The sequence below is a fragment of the Lytechinus variegatus genome, chromosome 10 (genome assembly GCF_018143015.1).
Source record: "Lytechinus variegatus isolate NC3 chromosome 10, Lvar_3.0, whole genome shotgun sequence".
Taxonomy (NCBI): Eukaryota; Metazoa; Echinodermata; class Echinoidea; order Temnopleuroida; family Toxopneustidae; genus Lytechinus; species Lytechinus variegatus.
The window spans coordinates 14,082,166-14,106,657 of NC_054749.1; the positions used below are offsets into that span (position 1 = coordinate 14,082,166).

The 24,492-nt window shown below is 36.3% G+C and overlaps 1 protein-coding gene and 1 non-coding gene across 3 annotated transcripts; both read right to left on the reverse strand.

The window, feature by feature from the left end:
• Positions 1 to 1,649: 1,649 nt before the first annotated feature.
• Positions 1,650 to 24,088, reverse strand: LOC121422519 (72 kDa type IV collagenase-like). Of its 2 annotated transcripts, XM_041617644.1 has the most exons (9): positions 23,540 to 24,088; positions 22,793 to 23,178; positions 11,145 to 11,353; positions 10,395 to 10,553; positions 8,561 to 8,743; positions 7,322 to 7,464; positions 5,667 to 5,847; positions 4,098 to 4,352; positions 1,650 to 3,654 (listed from the first exon to the last, which is right to left on the reverse strand). In XM_041617644.1, the coding sequence occupies exons 1-9, from the start codon at positions 23,672 to 23,674 to the stop codon at positions 3,521 to 3,523; spliced, it is 1,785 nt and encodes a 594-aa protein (XP_041473578.1). In that variant the 5' UTR covers positions 23,675 to 24,088; the 3' UTR covers positions 1,650 to 3,520. The 2 variants fall into 2 exon arrangements, with proteins under 2 accessions (XP_041473578.1, XP_041473580.1); XM_041617646.1 differs by lacking the exon at positions 8,561 to 8,743 and having other exon boundaries at positions 23,540 to 24,087.
• TRNAI-UAU lies at positions 17,749 to 17,858 on the reverse strand. The gene is made up of 2 exons: positions 17,821 to 17,858; positions 17,749 to 17,784 (listed from the first exon to the last, which is right to left on the reverse strand). It is a non-coding gene; the product is annotated as a tRNA-Ile (tRNA).
• Positions 24,089 to 24,492: the final 404 nt, after the last annotated feature.

Genomic DNA, 24,492 nt, shown 5'->3' on the forward strand with positions numbered 1-24,492 from the left:
GCGGACATGATATAGTCTCCTGATTTTATTCAGATTTCCTTTTGTTTTTCGTAGTTATAATTTGTAATAAACTATCATGTTTTTAAACAAAATTCTAAGTTTGTTGTGGCTATATTTTGGTCAATGCAAAGTATATTTTATAAAGGGACTCTAACATGAGTGAATCCGGGTGCCGAGTTTGTACCATGGTTTGTGTAACATTCAATTGTGTATAATGTGCAAATGCAAGTACAACAGCAAGGTTATGAGTGTTTCGATTGATTATATTTTGGCCGTATTGTAAGGATGAATGTGCTTTATTTTGCTGTGATCACATGTGCGTGTGTGTATCCAGGGTGGGGTTGGGCTCAGTTACAAGGTAATTGATCAATTACGTAATTAATTACATATTTTTAGTAAATGTAACTGTAATTGAAGTTTTGAAAGGGAAAGTCATTGTAATTGAAAAAAATGTAATGACTTCAATTTCTGTCAATTACTTTTAATTACATTCAATTACTTTACAATAAACTTTCTGAATTTGTGATTTACGGTAATTTAATGACCTTTTTCAGGTCAAATGCTTCAGCATCAAAGAGAGTAACAGGCAGAATCTGTGTTTTTTAACCTAAACCTTCATCTTGTCAGAGTCTCTGTAACATGGAATTAAATGTATGTTAGGGCACTAGAACCAAAGGGTTTTAAACTCAACTATGTTTATTTTTTTCTCTTGTAAAGAGCTATAATGTCTACCGGTATTCATCTTTTTGTCAAACCCATTGCAAAAATTGGTTTTATCATGTTTTTGTATTTTCATCAAGTACTCTGGAATATTGCTTCCCCAAAAAATAATAATTGATAATAATCATTGTCTCAAATCACACCCATTCTCAAAAACATACAAGTAACACTTCAGTTATTAAAGGAGTTTACTACAAAAGTTTTTATTGAGGATAAACACTACCCATTTGTTGAATAAACAATTCATGTAATACAGAGCTGTATTAATAAATAAATTATAGTGGAGCACCACATGTTTCTCCACTAAAACAATAATATTTACAAACAAAAATCATTTCAAAATATATGTAAATATGCCAAGTAAAGGCTTCGTCATTTCTTTACATATTTACAGCTGTTGGTTTCTGTTATGGGAAGTGGACTTGCATAGACATCACCCAGTATTATGTAAAATGGGAGTACAACTGAATATTGTTGTAATAAAATGTTTTTGTTGCAATATCTGATAATGGGTCCCTCATTTCATAATTAATAAATGACTTAGCCTATTCTATCAATTTAAGTTTTTATGAAATTGAAAATAAATCACTTTCCAGTTTCGTAAGTCAGAGTAATGGAGCTTAAACCAAAACCATTAAATTCTTTATCAAGTTCTGATGATTTTATGCTGATGTCATTAATGCATCACATTCCTTTTTAACCCTTGTTTGATAAGAATTAATAAAGGATCAAAATTGTCCATAAATTTTTAATATTTTCTTATTATCCATGCACATAAAAAAACAGCAAAAGGAAGGGTTCTATTTCTAAGCCAGCTCTTTATACACTGCAAAAACTCTGGTGTTGATTTAACACCAGCCCAAAATCTATGTCCACACCAGAGAAGTATTGAAACAACACCAGTTTGGAATCAAATCGATGCTGTTTTAATACTAATTGGTGTTGTAGAAACACCTATCTGGTGTTAGACCAAAAGGAAACTGGTGTTGTTTAACACTTCTCCGGTGTTATTCCGGGATGCTGTTAAATCAACATCAGAGTTTTTGCAGTGTAACACCACATGTGAATGAGCAGAAGAGGTAGATACAGAGTGATTGGAAGAAAAAATCATCAAAATGAATGGATCTTACTCTTCCACACAAAAAAATATTCTTTTGTGCATTGGTCTTGTATGAAATTTGAAAATAACTAATCAAACATCAATCCTACAGTAATACATAATCAACCTTGTTCAGTCAAACTTGTCATAATGAACACGTGCATGTGCTGAAATAATTCTGTTATTACGATGGTGTCTATTTCATCCATGTGTATTTTTATGTTTTCAATCAGGTTAAAGCTATTTCAGAATGTGCTAGTAACCTAAACTCATGGTTGAATGGGTTGTCCAAACTTGTCCTTAAGCGTGAACCAATTCAGGTAAAATCTGCAACATTTATAGCATGCTTTATGCAATGTTTGAAGTGCTGCACACAATCAACATTGGCTTCGAGCATGGCTACCCTGGTAGCTTTGAAAAGGCACTGATAATCTTCACAAAGTGAGGTCAAGGTACATGTATATATCTCAAAAGTAGAAAAATAAATGAAATGATATGTTTTGTTTCTATTTATAATACTATACAGTAGTTGGGGGATTAAAACATTAAATTCCTGTTACAATCCATTGACTTGCCAGTAACTTGAATTGAGAATGGAAATTTACAAGGGATTATAATTGATTGATGATGTTCTTTGAGTGGTCAGGGCCCCATTTCACGAAGCTAACCAATTGATCGTTGGTTGATCTCTGCCACTTATCATGCACATTAATGAATGCGATCACTCCTGGAAATCGGCCCAGTGATCAACCATTAAGCTTTTTGTTAACAGGACCTCTTGGGATCAAACGCATCACCCGACATGAACCTTGCTCGAAGCTGATAAGGATGAATGGACAAAATATTTGAGACGGGGAGGAAACCGATAAAAAGTTTCATTAAGGAACTGTACAAGGTCCTCCCCACAATGCATCCTTAGCCGTCCTGGGCCCCGTAACATAATGCTTAGCGATTGATTGTTGTGCAGATGTCTACAATTGATTGCATTGATTTATTGTGTATGATCAATTGCAAGACACAGCCTTATGATCAATCTCTAAGGTTTGTGTTACAGGGCCCAGGTTTGAAGCAAACATTGCGACGGTTGTTAAACACAAGATTTCCTTTCTGTGTCTGGCATTGGGACCTCATTTCCAGGCAAGACGATGGGTTTCCTAGAAAGGCAGGAAGCTGCTTCCTCTAGAAAGTTTCGATTCCTTGAAATCTTGACCCCCGATGTCTCAACCGCTGAAAGCTTCCATTCATCCCTTCAGAATGCCATAGAATGTTGCTTCTCTTGTTGAAAATACTCCAAGTGGTGAATTGTAAACTTAGGGAAAAAATACTTAGCAGAAATGTGTGGTTGATTGAAATCTTGACCCACTATCTGCACACTGCTGACATACTTAAAAATCTAAAGTTCAAAGTCATTTCCGTGTAAAATTGATGCATCAAATTCTCCTTTGGAGGTAATCCCTCATATCTGAAAAACAGGCACCATTCTGATAAGTCGATATAATTTCTCCAGCTTAACAGTTGTACTTTCTTGTTAGGTTTGCCCTCCTCCTCATAATCCTTATAGAGACAATGCCACAAGTTGTTCTCTTGTTCAATATTTGTCTAATAATCCAAACAATGGACTCGTCTTATTAAGAAAGTCAGTGAAACATCCAGATCTTCTTAAGAGTTTATAATCCCCTTCATCAGAGTGAGGATCGGTGGTTAGTATATCTGTGGTGGACTCGTTGGTGGGCAGCCAAGAATATCAACTCCAAAGTTCCTCTTTCCAATGTTGGGTACATAGTTATCTTCATTTGCCTCATAGTAGTCGGGTCCGTCAAGAAGGAATTTATGATCTGTGTGAGATAAAGACAAATTTGCAATAATTACTTTTGGAATTGGTGACCTTCCTGTCTGACTGTCAATAACAAATATTCTATGCAGCGTTGTTAACATTTTCATGGAGTGTAAGAAAGAAAAATGAGAATAAAACATGCGCCACAAAAATCTTTTTGAAGAATATAAACTTGTATAAATAAAATCTAAATGATACATTTCAGCACTTATCACGCAATTACAAATACTTAGAAATAAAGAAATTGTGAAGAAATTATAAAGTAGACATTCTCATTATAAATGAAAGAGTTAACTAAATCAATGAGGGCCATATAAACCGTTTTGTGTATTTTGAATAAAATATCAAAACTAATACATCAAAGAAAACTGGATATCATCATCTGCACGTTGGGAACTTCCATTTATCCCCCCCTCCCAAAAAAAAAAAACAGAGTGAACTTACTATTCAGCATAAAAGCACCGTTGACTCTCGCTGATGGGTGGAGGCCCTTGAAGACCTTCTTGAGCGTGGACTTCTCAATCGTTCCGAGGGCTTCGTTATAAAGCCACACCTTGTTGCCCTTGAAGAGATGGGTCAAACCACTGGTCTTGTCATAGAGGGCGGCGTACACAGTGAGAGGGTAGCCGTTCGGACTGGGACTGACGCGGACAGGTCCCTGGTAGAGGGTCGTCCCATCATAGATCCACTTCTTGCGTGCTGTTGTTTGCGACAAAAAAAAAAGAAGAGAGGTAGATGTAGAATCCAGGATGTATTTGGTAGAGCTTAGTCCAGAAGAATTCTGGGATAGTACTAATAGTGTTTTGTGCATGTCGCAATTGCAAGATAAACTTCCCTAGTTTTCCGTGGCATGGAAAACAAAAAACCAATCCAGAGAATTCGGGAAGAAAGATTCATGGAATTTAAGTGGAATGCCCTATTTGTCAGTCCAAAACATTAGTTAGAATCATGAAAAACATGTTGAAGGGAAATCCTATAAAATAAAACCATGCATCAGTGAATCTGCTGATTTTTCACTGATCTTCATCGTGTTGAGCAAACATGTACTTACTGCTGTTGGAAACTTATATGTTTTCCTAAGATTTTCACTATTTGCAACCGATTGCTTTATCATCATGATTATGTTTTGTACATGATATAGAACACAGAATTTGCATTCTAGAAAACATGAAACTGAGGACATGTTTCTGAGGTCCCACAACACCTGTATTTCATCTGTATCTGAATTCAAAATAGAGATGAGCACACACACCATGTCAGACACTAGATCTCTTATTAGCAACAATTCTTTTAGCATATTCTAAGCAAAATTTGTTGTTCTGTTGCAAGCAGTTTATGTAGCTATCAAGGAGTTCAATAAAAAATAGCTTTGGAGTTGTTTTTCTTAAAGGACAAGTCCACCCCAACAAAAACTTGATTTGAATAAAAACAGAAAAATTCAACAAGCCTAACACTGAAAATTTCATCAAAATCGGATGTAAAATAAGAAAGTTATGGCGTTTTAAAGTTTCACTTATTTTCAACAAAATAGTTACCGGTATATGAACGAGCCAGTTACATTCAAATGAGAGAGTTGATGACATCACTCACTCACTATTTCTTTTGTATTTTATTATATGAAATATGAAATATTGTTATTTTCTCGTCATTGTCATATGAAATGAAGTTTCATTCCTCCCTGAACATGTGGAATTCCATTATTTTAACATTTTGTGCTTCAAGCAAGGAGGTCCTAATCTTCAAATTTGTAAAAATTGAAATATTTTATAATTCAAACAATAAAAAACAAAATAGTGAGTGACATCATCGACTCTCTCATTTGGATGTAACTGGCTCGTTCATATAACTATTTTGTTGAAAATAAGCGAAACTTTGAAATGTCATAACTTTCTTATTTTACAGTTTTCTGTATATATCTTAAGGAACTGTAATTGGCTATATTGCTTTGAGCGTCTTCAGACGGTCTGTGCTTAAAAAGATACCGCCATTATTATTACATGTAATGACCTTTACCTTTGAGGAAGACAATCTTGTTATCTTGTCTCTCGTAGACTGCCTTCATGCCTTGCTTGATTCCCCTGAAGAACTGTTCAGTCAGTATGCCCATGTCTGTATCGACTGCCACCAGAGGGAACGTGCCATCGGGGTATCCTTCGGAGTTGTAGTTTGGTCGGAATCGCCACATTTTTTTGCCCTGATCAAAGAATGGATTGGTGGAGAAAAGGGGTGGTCGGAGAAGAGTAGATTGGAAACGAGGGTTTAAAAAAGGGTTCTATGACATTTCATTGTTCCAGTCACAATTGCTCCGCTCTGAATTCTGCATGCTAAACAAATGATCAACTTCAACCCTGGGTTAAACACTATATACCCTACCCTAAATTACCTAACGTTATACCCTATTACAATCCTAACCCTACATCTTAGACCAAATTAAGACTGGAGCAATATTGTTGCAGGAGCAAATGTTGTGTCATCATAAAAGAGCCATGTTGCTTAACACTTGCATATGAATGAACCATGAAATCAAATTCGAGTCATATTTGTGTAAATTGCCACCTCTAACCCAATATATTTTCATAATTCGGGAATGATTTGTCTATTTTGCCTGGTTCATATGAAATGTTGCAAAGCCCTCAGACTGTACCATAACTTCAGAAGAGAAGAAAGAATGGAAAATGCAGGAGACAAAAACTTTGTGCAGGTCTCCCCTCAGTCCCCTGACATTGTGCAAAAAAAGGCCATTTGACTGTAGATCTCCCTCCAAAAATAATAGGAGAGTTGGTATCTATGGAGATCATAAACCTTCATCTATGAAAATAGCCTTTCGGATTGATATCCTTCTAAAAAAGTGAGACTTGGAAGTGTCTTGAAATCATAGCTCTTCTATGAAAACTTCTGAAGTATAACATAAGTATACTAGCTTTTATTGCTTTGAGCTCTTAGAATGACGATATGACACTAAGAGGGCGTTGCAAGGAAATGTTTGCAATCAGTGTCAAATTACAAGTGATTTCTTTTACTAAAACAGATCAATTTATTTTGATCTTGTTAATATATGGAGCAGACCTGGGTCCCGTCTTACAAAGAGTTGCAATTGATCCCATCAATCGCAAATATGGACGGCCAGCAACGTCAACATGTATTATGCATGTTTGTCCTAAATATTTTCTAACTGGTGTTTATTCATGCATTCATTGTTTTCTTGAAAATTCACTGTGCTTCTCTCTGTTTACAAAGGACATTGTGCCAATCCCCTATAGAAAAAAATTATGATACTGATGGATTTCCATAGAGTTACGTTTGATCCAATCAATTGTAACTCTATGGAAATCCATCAGTGTCATAATTTTGTATACAGGAAAGTTTAATATCCTTTGTAAACAATGGAGAACACACCAAATTATCAAGAAATCAATTAATTTATGGATATACATGTACAATCATATCTCAATTTTTTCACAAACATGCATGCAGTTTATATGTTGACTCTGCTTGCTTTCCATAGTTGTGATCGATCAGATCAATCGCAACCCTTTGTAAGACGGGGCCCTGTGATCAATAGTCAATTTGTGATTAATTACAAGATTTGTGATTGGTTTTGGGACCTAACATGGACTTGCAATCGATAGCAACCTTTCGTGCAACACCCCACTATTACTGGTACTTACCTTGAAGATCATGAGGTTACCCCTGATATCAGCGACGGCATCCAAGGAGGTGTTACAGTATGGTGGGATGAGGATAGGAGGCTGGGTGGTGGTCGTTTGGGTGGTAGGAGGGGGGTCAGTTGATACCTGGAAGGGGTTCTTTCCTGTGTGACAAAGAAAAAGGAGGAACATTGATTACAAACACATTTTCATTATCATTTCCTCTGGAATGTTTAATGTGTTATCTACTTGGAAGATACTCATGCCAAGATTATTTGTCTTGACTTGTAAATTTAATAGCATTATCGTGTTGACGTGGTGACATATTTTACCTTACCAAGTCGACTTCAAACCTTATCATGTCAGCATGGCTATCGACAATCATGACGCAAGGTATGTTAGGTACCTTTAAAAAGTTATCACCATGTTAACATATAACCTTTTATAAGTTGACTTAGAAGGGTCATTTGACATGGCAAGATAAAATATCTAGCCCACATCTTGTCAAGTAGATGGCTCCTGTATGTTTCAGGGTTTTTTCCATGGTCATTGTCTCTCCTTTAGTATGCTTATGCCTCCCCCTCTCTATATTTTTGTTTTGGGGGTTGGGGCTTCTCACCTTTGCCTCTATAGATTTGGACATTTTCCCTCTCTGTCTCACTCTCCTTCCCTCGCAAATCGCCGATTGATATATAGGACAATATTTATATCTTGTTTCTAAAATACCATAGAAATACTTGTATGCCTACTTCTTTCATGCAAATGCACACTGCTTCGAAGCATTTTTCCAGCCTTATTCCTTGAACCTTCATGATTATAGAATTGGGATATACTTTTGATATTTACTGATTTCAATTTGAAACAAATTAAAAATCTGAATCAGAACCTTCTAAGTGTTGCTCAACACGTGGTATCTTCTTTATTTCAGGAATTATTTTTTTTAGGGGATCACAAATGGGACACATTATGATATAGGGTATATTTTGTTTATAATCTTTCATGAAATGAATTGAAAAATCAGAATCAGAGCCGCCTTGAATATGTTCACTCAACATCTCATTATTTTCTGCAATTTGTTGTTTTTCTTGCCGTATTTTAAAGGTGGTCATGATGGCAACAACACAATTTCAGCAAATATTAAAACAATGTCGAATGAGCAAAGCGCAGTACATGCAAAGCTTTGGTAATAATATAATAAGGGATAGCTGGATTTTTTTGGCAGAGATTATAGCATTTATAAATTCCCCTCTTCTGAAATACCTTCAGCGGGATGATTATAAGGTAAAGTGGGCCCATGGGTATTTGTTTGGACTTGTTGATGAGCTGGTCCCCCTTCAACGAGTTCCAGTTCATCCTTCTCTAGTTGTGACGGAGGAGGGGATGAATTCAAGTTGCTTGCGCGGTGAGTGGTGGGTGTGGTGGCTGTTCTTTTGGTGTTGCGCCCTGCTCAGGTTGATTCGATACGAGATATATGTTTAATTCCAAATTTAATATACCCTTACCACCAACGGAAATTGCGGATTTGGATGGGGATAGTTTTGTTATGAAATATATCAGACACAAGTGGGCCATGTTTGAGGGTGAGGGGAGGGGTGGGGGGCTAAGGAGCCGTGTGGACACTAAGGAACCGGGGGTCGGGACCGAAGTAAGGAGGTGGAGAAGGAGGCAGAGAAGGGGGGGCATGAGGAGGGGGAAATCAAATATCATGATTCATTCATTCGTATACTTCAAGTGCACAAATTATTGACTTACATGTATGACATTAATTAAAGCAATTCAAAGAAAATAAAACACATGAATCTACATTTTCGGTTGAAATTTAAAAGTTCTGTTTAACAATATAATCCAGGATCGTATTCAATTTAAAGAAATAAAAATAATAATTGGCATTTATATAGCGCTTTATCAATCTACGACTGTTCAAAGCGCTTCACAATTATTATTACCCGGTCACTGGATTCATAGCATTCCAAGCAGCCTGTTTGGCGCAAACTTGCTAAACCAACCACAATGACATATATTGATTAAACTTACTAAATTATATTAACACTTCCATCAATTTGGTTAAACATTTTTCTTTCAATCTTTTCGACGCTTGGCAGTACATAAACAGATAAATTTATGAGTTTTCATTTTTAAAAAGGGGAAGGTCCCTTAAATATGTGACAAAATTGTGTAAAGAAAATTCTTTCCAACTTCATCCACCAACCTATTACAAATGGCATGCTGTTCAACCAAAGCAATAAAGGGATTACAAACGAGTTTAAAGTTCTATTTTTGTATATCACATGATAATTCCAACTAACGATTTTAATTGCTACATTTTGTTCAGTAAAAAAAAGACATTTATCTTTGTCTGCACTCTTAAAAGATTGACAAAATAAACGATGACAAAAAGAAGCTGCTGAAAACTGCTTATCTAAAAAAAAAAAGAGCCAATGGAGTAATGCAGAGTCAAAAGGGGCCTAAGCTTTCGATCCCAGCAGAATCTTCGTCGGAGGCAAAGCTTAGGCCCCTTTTGACTCTCTAAAATAAACGATACGTAGTGAATCCAAATGCGACCAAAAATTGTCCAAACCAACCTATTTCTAGACTTATAATTGATAATAATTATTTTTGATAGCACACAATAATCATAAAATATTGGTTATTTTGACCAGCACTTTATTATGTTGAACATGGGCAGTGGGCGCCACAGGTAATAGGTGTCACCATCCCTCTAAGATTTTTTTCAGGTCTTGGAAACATTTATTTTTCTAATCGGAGAAAAAAAAGGAAATGGTGAGGAGAAAGACCTCTAACCACATTGGTGTACAGATGGGGGTGCTATGGACACCCAAAAGTTTTATGACCAAGATGACAAAAAATAAAAAGAAAAGGGTGAAATGGGCCAATATAATTTTCTGAACATTGCGTTACTGAAATCTTACACATATCTGGTTCATTTCATCACTGTCTAAACTCTCTAAAGTTCCTATTATCCTATAGAAGAAAATAACATCCCTCTATGAAAATTACCCTGGTGCCGCCCCCGTTACTATACAAACGGAGAAGGCGATCGAGCGCGATCACGGAGGAGATTGTTTGACCTTACCGTAGATGACTTGAATGCCGAGTCTGTCATCGAGAGGGAGGCGGAAGTTTGGGATGTAACCCTTGTCCCACGGCCACATGAGGGAGTTCCTCTGGTCAGAGTGATCGAGTCCCAAGGCGTGCCCGATCTCGTGGGCGGCCGTGTAGAAGAGATTTATTCCTGTTTTGGTAAGACAACCACAACAGCAAAAGAATGAAATAAAAGCGGGAATGATTATAACCATTTTGCTTAATACATACATGTATCACACTTAAAAAACGAAATGTCAAAATATTGTGATGTGAATACAATTATGGTCAAAATTAACTATAAAAAAATTGTTGATATTGACTTTTATTGTTTATTCACTAACAGATTTTGGCCGTTCCTCTTTAAGAGAAGGGAGATCTTTAGAGAATCCAAAAATCTCCCTCCATCAAGAGTTTTGTCGGCTAATTCGCAAAATATCATTCCAAAAAGAAAATCGAATGTATCATACTTTTTAAAATAAAACATTTAAAGATAAACGAGAGGGGAGCTAGGAGAGGCAGGTGTGAGGATCCCAAGATTTGAGCAGAATATCCGAGCAGATGTGGGGACAAAAATCTGAAAGGTGCATGGAAAATGATTTTATTTCAAATGTTATTAATTATAAACCTTCCTTTTTTTGGGGGGGGGGGTAGGGGTCTCATATTATGAACACCAACTAGGCTTTCTATTTTTAAATCTACAAAGCGCTATTCTGAAATGATTTCAAGAGCGCCAACTCACCGGAATAAACCTTGTGTGTGAAATGCTCGTCATCATCGAAATGGACGTCGCCGTTCGTTTTACCCCACCCGCTGTTCGGTGTGAACGCGTGAGCCAGTGTACCGCCCTCGCCATCGAAGGCGGGATCGCCGTAGACCGATGTGTGAACACGGCTCCCGAACCGCAGCTCGATGTCCACTTCAACCGTCTCGTCGTGGACTTCGACGAAGCTGTGAGGTATGTTAAGAGAGAAAGGGAAATATTTTTGTATGTTGATATTTTCTAAAATTATGCACAGCAACCTATCATCTCAATGCATCCGTCCCGTGATTTGATTAAAATGAGGTGAAATAATAATTGCCGAAAATGAAACTTGTATTCAATCATAATATTGAAGAGACCGACGCTAAATTCTTTCTTCACCCAAATAATAAAACCACATAGGATGTGGCCGGCTGCCACCCGTTATGTTCACATCTGATAAAAGTTTATAAAATATTCCTCTTGTAGGCATATAGCCAAGGAGCGTAGTTCCTCCATGGGGGTATGGGGTGCACTGTCATTTTCAACAATGGTATTATATTTATCTAAAAAAAAAAAACATGAAATTCATGACGATCAATAAGGGCATCGATATGGGGGTGCCTCAATTTATTAAGTGTTCATCTCCTTTTTAGTTCCTTTATAGGGCCTAATTAAGTTCTGTATAACCCCTCCCCCCTCTTTATTCCATGCCTCGAAAGCGACTCTAAGGTTAACCAACAGAGCGTCTATATCAGCCATTAACTTTAGGAGAGAAAAAATGCACTCTTTAAAACCACTTCCAAATTTCCTTCCGTCCTACTTATTTAACTGAATGAGTCATGATAGTGATTATCTAATTTTTAGATAATTTTATTACTCGAAAAAAAATCATGTGACTTCGTTTGACAACTGTGAAAGTACATTGTTTCCTTTCTGCGAAATCGTAGTGCAAAGACCGACGAAATGAGTCTAGAAAATGAACTTCACCCGCAAATATAAATATTGAGCGGATAATGATATTTTTTTCCCATACTATATTTAATTATCAAGGACAGAGGTATATAGTCAGACAAACGAATCACTTCTGGGTTTTTATTATTGTCCTCGATTACAGTTAGATCTGAAATGCAAATAGTGACACATTCAAATCTGAAAAATAAACTTGCTGCGAATGTAAATAGCGGCCGTCTATATGAAAGTGATGCAAAAGAAATTTCGGTTAATATGGGAATGGTTATTGACAAAGGATAACCGGGATGGTCATGAACTCCAAATGACTTTTGATTTGCCGGGCAATGACTTCTTTGTGAAGCTTTTAATCGGTCACGAGGAGTCAACTGTCACTTTTGGAATGAGTATTGTAGAATATATTTTTACAAAACATCATGATTTCGGGTATTTTTTAATAAGAAATTTATTAGCTGTGGGATTTGCACATTGGCGGTGGAAGCCAAAAAAATTAGGGGGGTCTACCTGAAATTTTGTGATGGACACATGTAAAAAAATTGACGAAAATGAAGAGCTGTGATTTCAGGTTATTGGTAAGAGAATCACAATAATGACATATATAAACCCATCAAAAAAAAATTGGAAATCTGTGTTTGGCCATTAATTTCTCCCAACTCCCAATTTTACACAATGCATATTTAACATCATTCAAAAGATAATTTAATTTTCTTTTTTTTAAATGATACGATGCTTGTTATGATCATGCCATCACGAAAAGAGCAGGATTCAAATCTGTTGGATGAGGTCTGAATTGAAAAGCTGCAAAACGAGCAGAAATAGTCATGAAGGGTCAATACAGAACATGATTCTTTTGTCTGTGTCAATAGAGATGAAAAGCCATTCAAATCAAACCCCTGCTTCTGATGGTTATGTGAGATAACATGGTTTGAGTCGTGGTTTGTTTGTTTGTTATGTGTTTGCTTGTGCAGAGTTGTGTTTGATTCCATGTTAATTGTTGATGTTAAGGTGCATGAAAACAATTAAATGAAACCGCTGAGAAACTCACTCATCACCACTGAAAAAAATATGTCATTTTGCAACTTTTGATTTTTTACCTTGCCCCACATCAAGGCACTGCACCTCCATGTGAACCATAATCATAATCATGTAGGGTATCATTTTTAAGAAAATTAAATGATCTATTCATTGATATTAATTACACATTGATATTTACTAGAATCGAGGAGGGATTATCGATCAAAATCAGATTTCCAAACTTTTTTTGAGGAGTTTATTTGAAGCACCATAAAGACATTAACCCTCAGCCACATCAAAATTAACCTCCCAACACCTTTGCTAAATTTTCTTCCAAACAATGCAAACAGATCAACCTGTCAATGAAAATTCGCCAATCCATGCATTAATCCCGCATTAATAGAGATATTTATATTATTGTGGGGAAAAAGAAGGTGACTGAGCATTTAAAATGTAAATAGTTTGTTCCCATTATCATCCCTGAGGTCGTGGTAAATGCATATTAAAACGAAATTTATCATCTTTTTCTTCTGGAAAATTCAAACGATAAATGGAGGTCCCTGAAAATCGGGTCAAGCTTTTCAAAACGTCAAAAGTGTGGTCAATTGCTCAAATACGATTCAATAGAAGTAAAATGGATAAATGATTATTATTGCCAGTAAAATTTAGATAATGCATTGAACGCGAGCGGGCAGGCACCCTGACATAATTTAGTTAAGAAGGATATTCAAATTTACTGAAATTTTTAGAAAAATCTGTAAAATGAATGAATTATTTGAAGTGGAATATAAACCCGTTACATTCATATATTCTTCGATATATGGCAAGGGAATTCATGTGCGTGCTTTCGGTTACTCTGTGTTGTCTCAAATACTTCACCCATTCTTCGAAATCAGTGAAGTCATTCAAAGAGAGAAAATTGAGACATCACATTTCTGTCTCATCATTGCTCACTCGCCATAATAAGGTCAAACCTACTCATTAAATGCTGTTCAATGTTCATCCTTCATGCTAATCTATAATAATCCCTTTCGCTTTAACTCCATATTTCCTACCCCCCCCCCTTCTCTTTTCTCTTTCGATTTCCGAAAGTAAAACTGTATCAGCCTCAGTCTCGGCTCATACTTCGGTAGTGTTTCCAAAAATAATGAACCAGTTTATTGATGTTATAAGAAGTTCTTATTTTATTCATAATTTTTGTGGAGCGTTGTGGCCCAGTGGATTAGTCTCTGGGCTTTGAAACAGAGGGTCGTGGATTCATATCCCAGCCATGGCGTAGTTTCCCTTCAGCAAGAAATTTATCCACATTGTGCTGCACTCAACCCAGGTGAGGTGAATGGGTACCTGGTAGGATTTATTCCTTGAAATGCAAGATGGGCCCCTGCTCATCATCTAAAGTCCATAGACAGGCTTAACTTTTTTGGATAGCAGCCCAATAAATAAAAGGTAAAGTCATTCTTAATCGAATATAATATGAAATTCAATGGTAGGCCTATTTACGAAAAGATGCCGTTGAACTCGTTTCCGTTGCATATTCACTATATTGCACCCCTGGAAAACAATTGGCTTACCAGGTTTAAAATTGAAACAAATAATAATAATTCGCCTACATTGATTTGATTGATATTTACATGCATCAATGGTAAAAATGATATCTTTCATGTTTCGATGCGTTTATTTTGGAGGGGGTGGATGCCACTATTGTTTACACCAGTATGATAATGTACATGTAGGTGACCTACAAAATTACTACCTGTCAGCCAAAATATTCCGATTTGTTTCTCAACATTTATGAACGACATCTTCTTTCAATTGACAATGTGCATTGATGTATCAAGACCAAATATTGACACGAAGGTCGTGCTTAATGCTCCCACATAGAAACTGTCATTAATATCAATCATCCGCAAAAGAATGCACATTGTTACTCAAAGGCTGGTCACACCGCCCGAACGTTGTTGGAGCGATCGTGGAGCGGGGAGAAAAAATCTTCACCGCTCGCTACCGTTCACCATTTTCGATGTCGATTTTTTTTCATTATTTTTCGATTTTTTTTTCGATTTTTTCCCCAATTTGGTGAGTAAAATTCGACCATCTCTCCCTACCGCTCCAACAACGCTCGGGTGGTGAGACCAGGCCTTTAAAGCAATTCTTTTTTTCCATCGTGTATAAGCTTTGTTAAGTATAATGTTCACCCAAAGTCATTGTAACGTCATGCATATCTGCGAGGTCGTTACAACGTTGGGCCAACGTTTTGTCGTGTAAAGCTTGGCTTAAAGGGAGGAGGGGCGGCAAGCAAGCATAACAACAATTATTTCTTGCTGTATAATGTGGAACAATCTCAAAGTAATCATTAAACCTACACTCTTAAAACAGATCAAATTGACTAGACCAGTAGTCAGCTGGGTACAACTGATCATTATGGATATCACATTTCTGACATATATTCTAGTCAGAAATAACTCTGTTCTATAATACGACTAGAAAATAGTCAAATATGACTAGAATAACAGTTGCACCAGCTGACCCTATTAACTAGTCACTTTTACTGATTTTTTTAGTGTATAAGGCCTACTACAACCCTCCTGAAGCGTCTGCATATTTTCCTGCATCACTGCCATCACCCCCCCCCCCCCTCCCTCCCTCCCTCCCTCCTTTACCCAATTGCTTACTGAAACGTTTTGGTCCATGATACAAAGTACTATGGGGGTTTCAAAATTCAGTAGTTAACTCTGTTGATACTAATTCTGGAAACCCCTCGTAGAAAATATAGGGTTATCGCTGTAGAATTTAACTCAAACGAGACAGCCTTTTCAAATCCAGGTCATTTTCTATGAACAGAAAACATATTGTATCCGAGTCCTCAATAGTGATTAATGGTCGTGCTGTAAAATCTACGGTAAAAATGAAATAAAAGGAATATTATTTCCCTGTTTTTCTTTGAATGAAGAAGTGACCCGGCCTTTGTAGGGATGGAAAGAAGAGCAATAAAATTAAAAATCCAAACTGGATTGATGAATAGACGTCTTTGTATCTCTGATGGTCAAGTATAAGAGGGACCTTTGAAGTGAGGTATATAAAATATCGAGAAGCGGACAAGGACATTTGCCATGTACAATGTGATTACGACTTTAGGTATTAGATATTACTATTGCCTTGTACATTATTATGACCGGACTCTTCAGCTTGTATATTATTCCGTCGATTGGTTCAAGGAAGTTCAAATAGATTCCCTTCTGTATTACAGACAAGAATATCACTTGGTCCTTTGAAGTCCCAGTGAGGCCTGTTAAACATACTTATAAATTTTGATATGCACCAATCGTAATTTTAATAGTATTACTTTACCTGGAAATAGTCTCATTCCACTTCAAGTTGATCATATCACGCAATTCATGATATCAATTTATTTTTGTTACAACAGTGGTATCATGCTTCATGAAGCATAAAACAATTTCTTTTCCTCGCAATAGTTTGATTGACATTGTTAAAGGATTAGAGAATGTCATGCAAGAACGTAGGCCCTATTGTTTGAGATCAGAAGATGGCCAAGACCACGGTACTCAAATTTAAAGTTTATGTTTTAATCCTGTATCAGATTGATGCTTAGAAAGAGCAAGCCTGTAGCAGGCCATGCATTTTTTTTTATTTCATACTTCTTCAGATAATTCATTTTATTCCCTTCTCACCTGATCACATTTCACGTTTACTGCAAGTTTTTTTTTCAACAAAACCCTTAACTATATACCTTTCAATTAATGTATTACTGAAATCGATTATTTATTATAGTCAACAGGGGTATAATATAAGAACGCAATATTAATGCCCGAAATATCGTTTAAAGAAACAGCATTAAAAGATGATTCAATTGGTGCAGGGGGCGGCAACGGTGTGTTATGATGCGGGGGGGGGAACAGGACATTTTTTCTCGATTAAAGTACAAGGGTGGCATAGAGTTACATCTGTCTTCTTGATGCTTTTCTTTCTTTTCTCTTTTTTTATTTTTTGTTCTTTATCTCTTTTCTCCATTAAACCCTCTTTTTACACTGCTTGGAAATCATAGGGGATATCACCCCTGGTCCCTGTCTGAGTGGGACTTCCCCATAGCCCCCCCCCCCCCCGGTTTGGAATCTATATTGAAAATAAATATATGTTCCGCTGCCTTATGTATATCAACAGATCATTCTAACGATTTGCATGCATCACTGGCGTACAGATGGGGGTGGGGGTCTTGGGGAGAATGGACCTCAAATTTTTCACAACCAAGAAAAAAGGGGGAAATGGAAGGAAAGAAATACTAGTAAGAGAAGGGAGAAAGATGGTATTTTCTGAATATTATGTCGAAATATATCACAAAATTATATTTTCATATTTAATTCGGATTTTTTTTTACAAATTTTGCCTGATATGCCATGTACATCCCCTCGAAATGTTTAGCTCATGACGCCACTGTCACCCCTGCTAGGGAATGCCTGTTTTTTTTTTTTTTTTTTTTTTTTATTTATTCATTTTCCAACACATGGGCTGGATAGCCCTCTTCAGCCTAGCGGCTGTTCTTCTGAGGGGTCCAGATGTCGATGTACTCTGCTACACCTATCCCGTACAAAAATAAACCATGTTCCCCAGGTGAGGCTCGAACTCACAACCTCCGCATGCCTACAGTTGTAGCCAGACGGTGCTGGGTACTGTCTATAAGTACAGCGCGCTAACCTATTGCGCCACTGGGGACGGTTGAGTAATAGGTTGGTAAATAACAATATGGATGACTTGAGACCAAACTTGACGCGGAAGAGTTGGTCATTCTTTCATGTTCATTCGTCCAAATCTATTGTTTAGTTTCGACGTGAAATGCATGTATAATCCCTTTTTTGTCTAGATGTTGCCCGAATAATGAACTTTTTTTACAATATTAAAAACCGTTTTTATCTTGGTAGATTACTTTGTGAAATAAAGTATTTGCATAATATGCCCGCACACTTGCTTTTTTCAAAAGGCCCCCAAAATAAAATGCAAACCTTAATGCAAAAGGTGTTCTAATCCATTAAATCCAATCAGTTGTAGGCATATGAGATAATCAGCGGTACACAGACAATGAAGATTTTTTTTCTGATTTATATTGTTGAAATCATTTTTCTTTTGGTTGTTTTAATTCTATTTTGACCCCAGGTCCCACAAAACGCAAATAACGCATAACTATAAGGAAATTGACTTCGACGATTGTCTTTTCGTTTCTTAAACTTCTTCGGAAAGTATAACCCTATCATACAAAGACCAGATTCAGAGCCATTTATTACTGTCCATAATAAATCTTACATAAAGTATTTTGAAAATTCACAACATTCGCGCATAATGTTGACACAAAGATACAATATACAATCGATATGCCACCGTGTTTACGATTCTTTATATTTTGCTTTGAAAATGTATATTAAATGCAATTTGCTTATTCCTTTTACTGAAACCTTTTTATTAAAAAAAAATCATTGTATGCAAATCAGCCGATACCAAATATGTTTTGGATATCACCGCTCGTAAATATAGTTGCGGTTTCGCCATTAACTTCTCCCGTTTTTCTATCATTTGTCATGTTTGTTGTGTAACTATTTTTAGAGTATATAGGCCTGCTGGCCAAAATTGGTTTTCCCATACTACAGATTGATTAACTATCGAATCTAGGTTAATTTGTATTTACTTGCGAGACAATTTTCTTCTCAATGACAACAAGATGATCGAAAAATGGGGAAAGAAAATAATCATTAGGTAGTTTGAAACTCTGACTCACCATGTCATTATCTTCTTCAAAACATGTTTACAGTTGCTTGTATTAAATGGAATTGAAATTGGGACATAATAAAATAGATGAAAGAGAAACTACTTGGACATGTTCTAATATGAATATTACCCTTGTATAGTGATAACAAACATGCTGCTCATCGTGTGTTTTTCCTAGATTCATGCGTGAAAAGTTACAACATCATTTATTTTTCTTTCGCACCGTCGCAAATGTTGTTATCCGACGCAACAATAGAAAGAGCTGGCAGTAGCGCCAAAACCGCAACACCACCACCCTAAACTGACATGTAATCGAACTTGCCCCCACACAATAAAAACGCCACTGCTGACAATGGACAATGGGGATTTTTTAAAACCAGTTAATATTTCAGCCATTTCGATCGCAAATGCACATGATGTAATTCATTTTCCTATAATCAGCCGGCGTCGATGTTAGCATTCTTCTAACGTGAAATCACCCTTAATTTGAATTCTATTTATAACTCTCTGGCTTTCGAAATATGAACAAGGAAGATCTTGTTGTTTATTAGGGTGCATTGGTTTTGCAGACACCGCAAGTGGCACTTAACATGTTAAAGATCAATTCTTAAGTGATCAGAGTTTAGGATTTGTGACGCAGGCGGAACAAAGCAAGCGATACAAAAATTACCATTGATAGCTGTGTTTAATTTTCAGGGTATTCCTTGGCAATTTACTTGTCAATAGGGGGCATTTATTGTGCGGTTTTTTTAATCTCATCTTTTGATCAAGTATCATGACGGGTTGTATTTTGTGTTAAAAGCAAAGGGTAGATGAAGATTAATGTCGATGTATCTGTCACTCAAGCTTATCCCAGGAATTGTGTCAAATCTGTTTTGATGTTTTTTACATTTCTACCTTGAATATCGAAAAATGATAGCAAACACTGTTTTGCAGTGCACCGTGACAATTTAGTCAATATTGTATCGTTTAGAAACTCTAATGTTCTCGTGTTTTCCTGCTTTACATAATTTCAAGAAGTCTTGATAGCACGGTTATTTCATTTATTGAGAACGGAGGAGTCGAAATTGAACATGGAGATTATAATTTCTCGAGAATTGTTATGGTCTATGATTTCTTGGAAAATCCAATTGAACTTGTTTCATGAGGAGGGGGGGGGGTACAAAGTGAACCAGAATGTCTAAACGAGTAACTGTCAAAGAAAACATATCGTTTGGCAGTAATGAAAACATAATGATGATTGATGCCTGTCATTATAATCATAAATAATGAGGCGTGAACCAGAACCGAATCTCACAAAAAGTTGTAATTGATCCAATTAATCTTAACTGTGGAAATCCATCAAGGTCATAATTATTCACATGAAAAACACCCCTTCGAAAACACAGGAAAGCACACTAAAAAGACATCGATGTATATGCAAATATATGTATAACACTTTAAATTTTGGAGTTGTTAGCTTTCCATAGTTGTGAATGATCGAATCAATTGTAATTCTTTGTAAGGGGGCCCCTTACAAAGAGTTGATCCGATCAATCGTTACTATGGAAAGCCAGCAATGTCAACATATAAAAATACATGTTTGTTTAAAATATTTTCTAGAAATTATGTATATTTAATTCAGTGTGCTTCTCTTTGTTTTCAAAGGATATTGAGCAAATTCCCTGAAGAAAAATCATGACACTGATGGATTTCCATATACTATCGGATCAATTGTAACTCTTTGTAAGACGGGGCCCATGCAGGTGCCCTTGACTAGGTTTATTATGCACTTTCGCTGAAATGATATCTTATATAAACGTGTCCAAATCAAGGACCAGATAAGATACTTCGAGGTGCCAGAAAATGGATCATTCAATTGTGGCAGTGAAAGGGGTCGATCTTTACCCCCCCCCCCTCCCATTATAAAGGTGTGATTTCACTGCAACCCTGGTTGATCACGTTAAGTGCTCCGAAATGGTGGGGCCGATTTATTTTGCATATTTCATTTATTTATTTATTTATTTGTTTATTTATGTAATTATTCAATTGTTTATTTTATCTATTATTTATCTATCTATCTATATTTATGAATTTATTTATTTGATTTATTTATCAATCTATTTGTTTGTTTATTTATTTACATATATACTTATTTGCTTATTTTTATTTTTCCATTCATTCATTTTGGGGGTATTTTATCATCCAATCAGATGCAAGGATCTATCTCAGTAGCTTATAACAGTGATCAGTAGAAATCAGCAATAAATCGCTTCGTGAAAATGCCCTGACACGAATCTGTCCCATCGTTTATAATGAATGATTGGCACGCGTCTGAAATAGGCCAAATTGATAGTGATATTACCAAATTGGCATTGACAACGCCCTAAGTGAAACTGATAATGGTTATCGCACCGCCCGAAGAGACTTGTTTTTCAGTATACCCGATAATGGGTTCAGCAGAATAAACTATTATGACATTATTGGTCATAAGCTAGTTATCTAGTTAGTCAAATTCCCGTTAAATCGTTAATGTTTGTGTCGTGGAAATATCTGCCTATATACATATACGTAACTTATCAACAAAATGTATGAGTAATGCCATCTGTATTGCCCCCCCCCCCCATCTCATTTTCTCCCTCTATTATCTCTCTCAATCCAATACAACGTGGTCATTTTTTTCTAAAGAGTGATTCAGGCCTATAAAGGAACAAAGTCATGGGCACATTCCATAGAGCGTGTTATAAAAAAGTTTGCAGTCAAATTTTAAAGCTATTACCATAATTACTAAAATCATTCGATTTGATTGGATGATAGTTAGCTTATTATAGAAACTGTGCATTTGTGTTTTTAACAAGACTTTATGAAACAGGTTCTTTAATATTGGAAAAATGCTTATTTGGACATAATGAGGAGTGTTTATTCTAATATTCACCACGCCCTTCATATAATAACATTTCATGCATATCCCTCGATCTTATAGGTTTCGCTAGATATGTTTATGCTTAATATGTTTCCATGGCTACTTGGCGATGTATGACATGGTCATAGTATACCAACAAAAATGTTTGTTTTTCTCAAAAACAAATCTCACTTGGTCATCGATGAGTCATTTTCTTCAATGGATTGTAGGAAATCAACTATTTATAAGAATTGTGCATTTGTTATTTTAACAAAACTTTTTAAAACAGGTTCTTTAATATTGGAAAAATGCGTATTTGGACACAAATTCGTAGAAGAAAATGCAGGCTTTATAAAAATAAACATTATCATTAACCAAAATAATGAGGAATGTTTATATCAATATTCACGACGCGTTTTTATAATGATACTTTCATGCATATCCCTCGATCATAGGTTTCGTTGGTTACGTTTATGTTAAATTTGTTGCCATGGCTGCGATGCATATATATACATATCATTGCATGATACCAACAAAAATATTTGATTTTCTCAAAGAAAGCTCACCTGGCAATCATCGATCAGTCATTTTCTTGGCATGTTTATCAATAAAAATGTTTGTTTTTCAAGACCACAGCTATTCACGGCATTCAAGATGATGTATACACACTCATTCTCATTGGATGGAAGTAAATAAACGCAGTGCAGTGAGGCTTTAAAACAAACTTTCTGTTCCTCCATGACTTTAAAGAATTCCGTTTGATTTTTTTTTCAAAGATGAATAAAGGTATAACTGTCAACTTGCAATGGCATTAAATATTTATCATGAAGGTACATAAATATAGTACTGGTATGTCAAATAATTCATGACAGAATATACGAATAGAGTATATTTATTCCAGTAACTTTGACAATATTGTCAGAATTTTGACAGTGATATTTTATGAGAGATGCCACAAAGCAAAACCCTTACAGGAACGCAGCAAAGAAGTAAACTAAATTGTACTTACACAAGAGGAGTGACGTCGCTCCACAATTTAAAGGCCATTCTGACGTCATGACGGACTTGGAATTCGTTGATGGAAGACGATTTACGCATCGTCGGGAAGTTCTCAATCCTGTACGTCAGCGTCTCTTTATTCCACTTGTAATTGCCGCCGGCGACGTTGTAACGCCGCACGCGGTTGGTATGCGGTTGAGTGTCCTTGTTACCGCAGCGCGGTTTCTCCATCATAAATTTCGTTTCATCTGTAATTGTCCCTGTAATATCGATGTTGGCGAAACGTTGGAATTCGCTGACGGCGCGCTGAAATTGTTCGCTTCCCAGTGTTTCGCCCGGTGTTTTACCGGGTTCTATGCTGTCCGTGGAAAAGTAGCCGAATTGGTACAAATAGGGCTGTTAAAATCCAAGAGATTTAGAAACAAAGTGGTATTAGAATACACATGTGAGGGAACTTATTGTACGAGCATTTCATTCTTATTTATAGCGTCATAGTGATTTTCATATATAAATATATCAAACAGCCCCTTGTGAACACGTTTAACAGAGAATGTATATAAAACAATAATGCATTTTGCGAAAAATCTTTTGAAATTGATACCCAGAAAGGCCTACTCTTATTTCTCTGTTCTGTCCATGTTATAAGGTTTTGCGTTGTAATCATGTAAATCATTTGCAAATGTATCTCCCATGAGTTGTTTCAATAAAGAATTGAAATATCTAAATAACGATAGGAATAAAAACTTTTTCGACTTACCAAAGATAATGCGAGATCCTCTCTCGCATTATCCTGTATCGGTGTGCCATGTGATAGGTTTAATGTCAAACATGTTGAAAGTACCAATATCAAGATATTTCTTGAAGATGCAGAAGTCCTCACGTACACTTCCATGATGAAATGTGATGAATAAATAAATAAATACTCCTTCTGGTGAATGAATACAAAATACCGTCGTAAGTTCACTACAAACGAAAATTAAGATAAGTTTGTGTTTGACCCGTGGTTATCTTTAAAGTTATATTTAGATTTAACACGACTGGTTTGAGGCTTCGTCTGTCCACTCCTCGCAATTAAACGAATGTCTGTGTGCTTTCTGATAGATAATTCTCTTGATGTGACCTTGTTGCTTCTTAAGTGAGTCAACACAATCGTGTATGCATTCTGAACTAAAAGATCTCGAGTGATGAAGTTTTTTTATTTGCTTCTCTCCTTGTTGGGTTCGACTGGACTGAATGTTTTTGTTGTGACTCGATTATTAATCTGCTTCTAAATGCTGTGTAACTCGTCTGCTCACGTGTATTTATGCTCGGCACCTTATTGAGTGACGTCATGGTAAAGTTATTGGCGGGAGTTAGTGGTTTGTAATGCATTTTGATTGTTTAGTTTGGTCGTCTGCTTGACTAACGTTGCGCAGAATGCCACTGCGCATACACGCTTGACTCATCCGGAGGAGGAATACCGGGAGCGAGAGAGGGCTGATTTGATTTAGATGTGATTTTCGTGTTTCTCGGATTCTGTCTCTTTTCAAAGAATAAGCATGTCTGCTCCCCTTTTTACTTTAACTACCCTAGCTTAGGATGGTGGAGAGACGGGGGGGGGCAAAGTCTATCGGATGTAGAAGCAAAATATAGAAAAGAGAGAAAGGGAGAGATAGAGGGGGGGGGATAAACCAAGGAATCAGGAATCTTTTCAAAAATTAATATTCAATC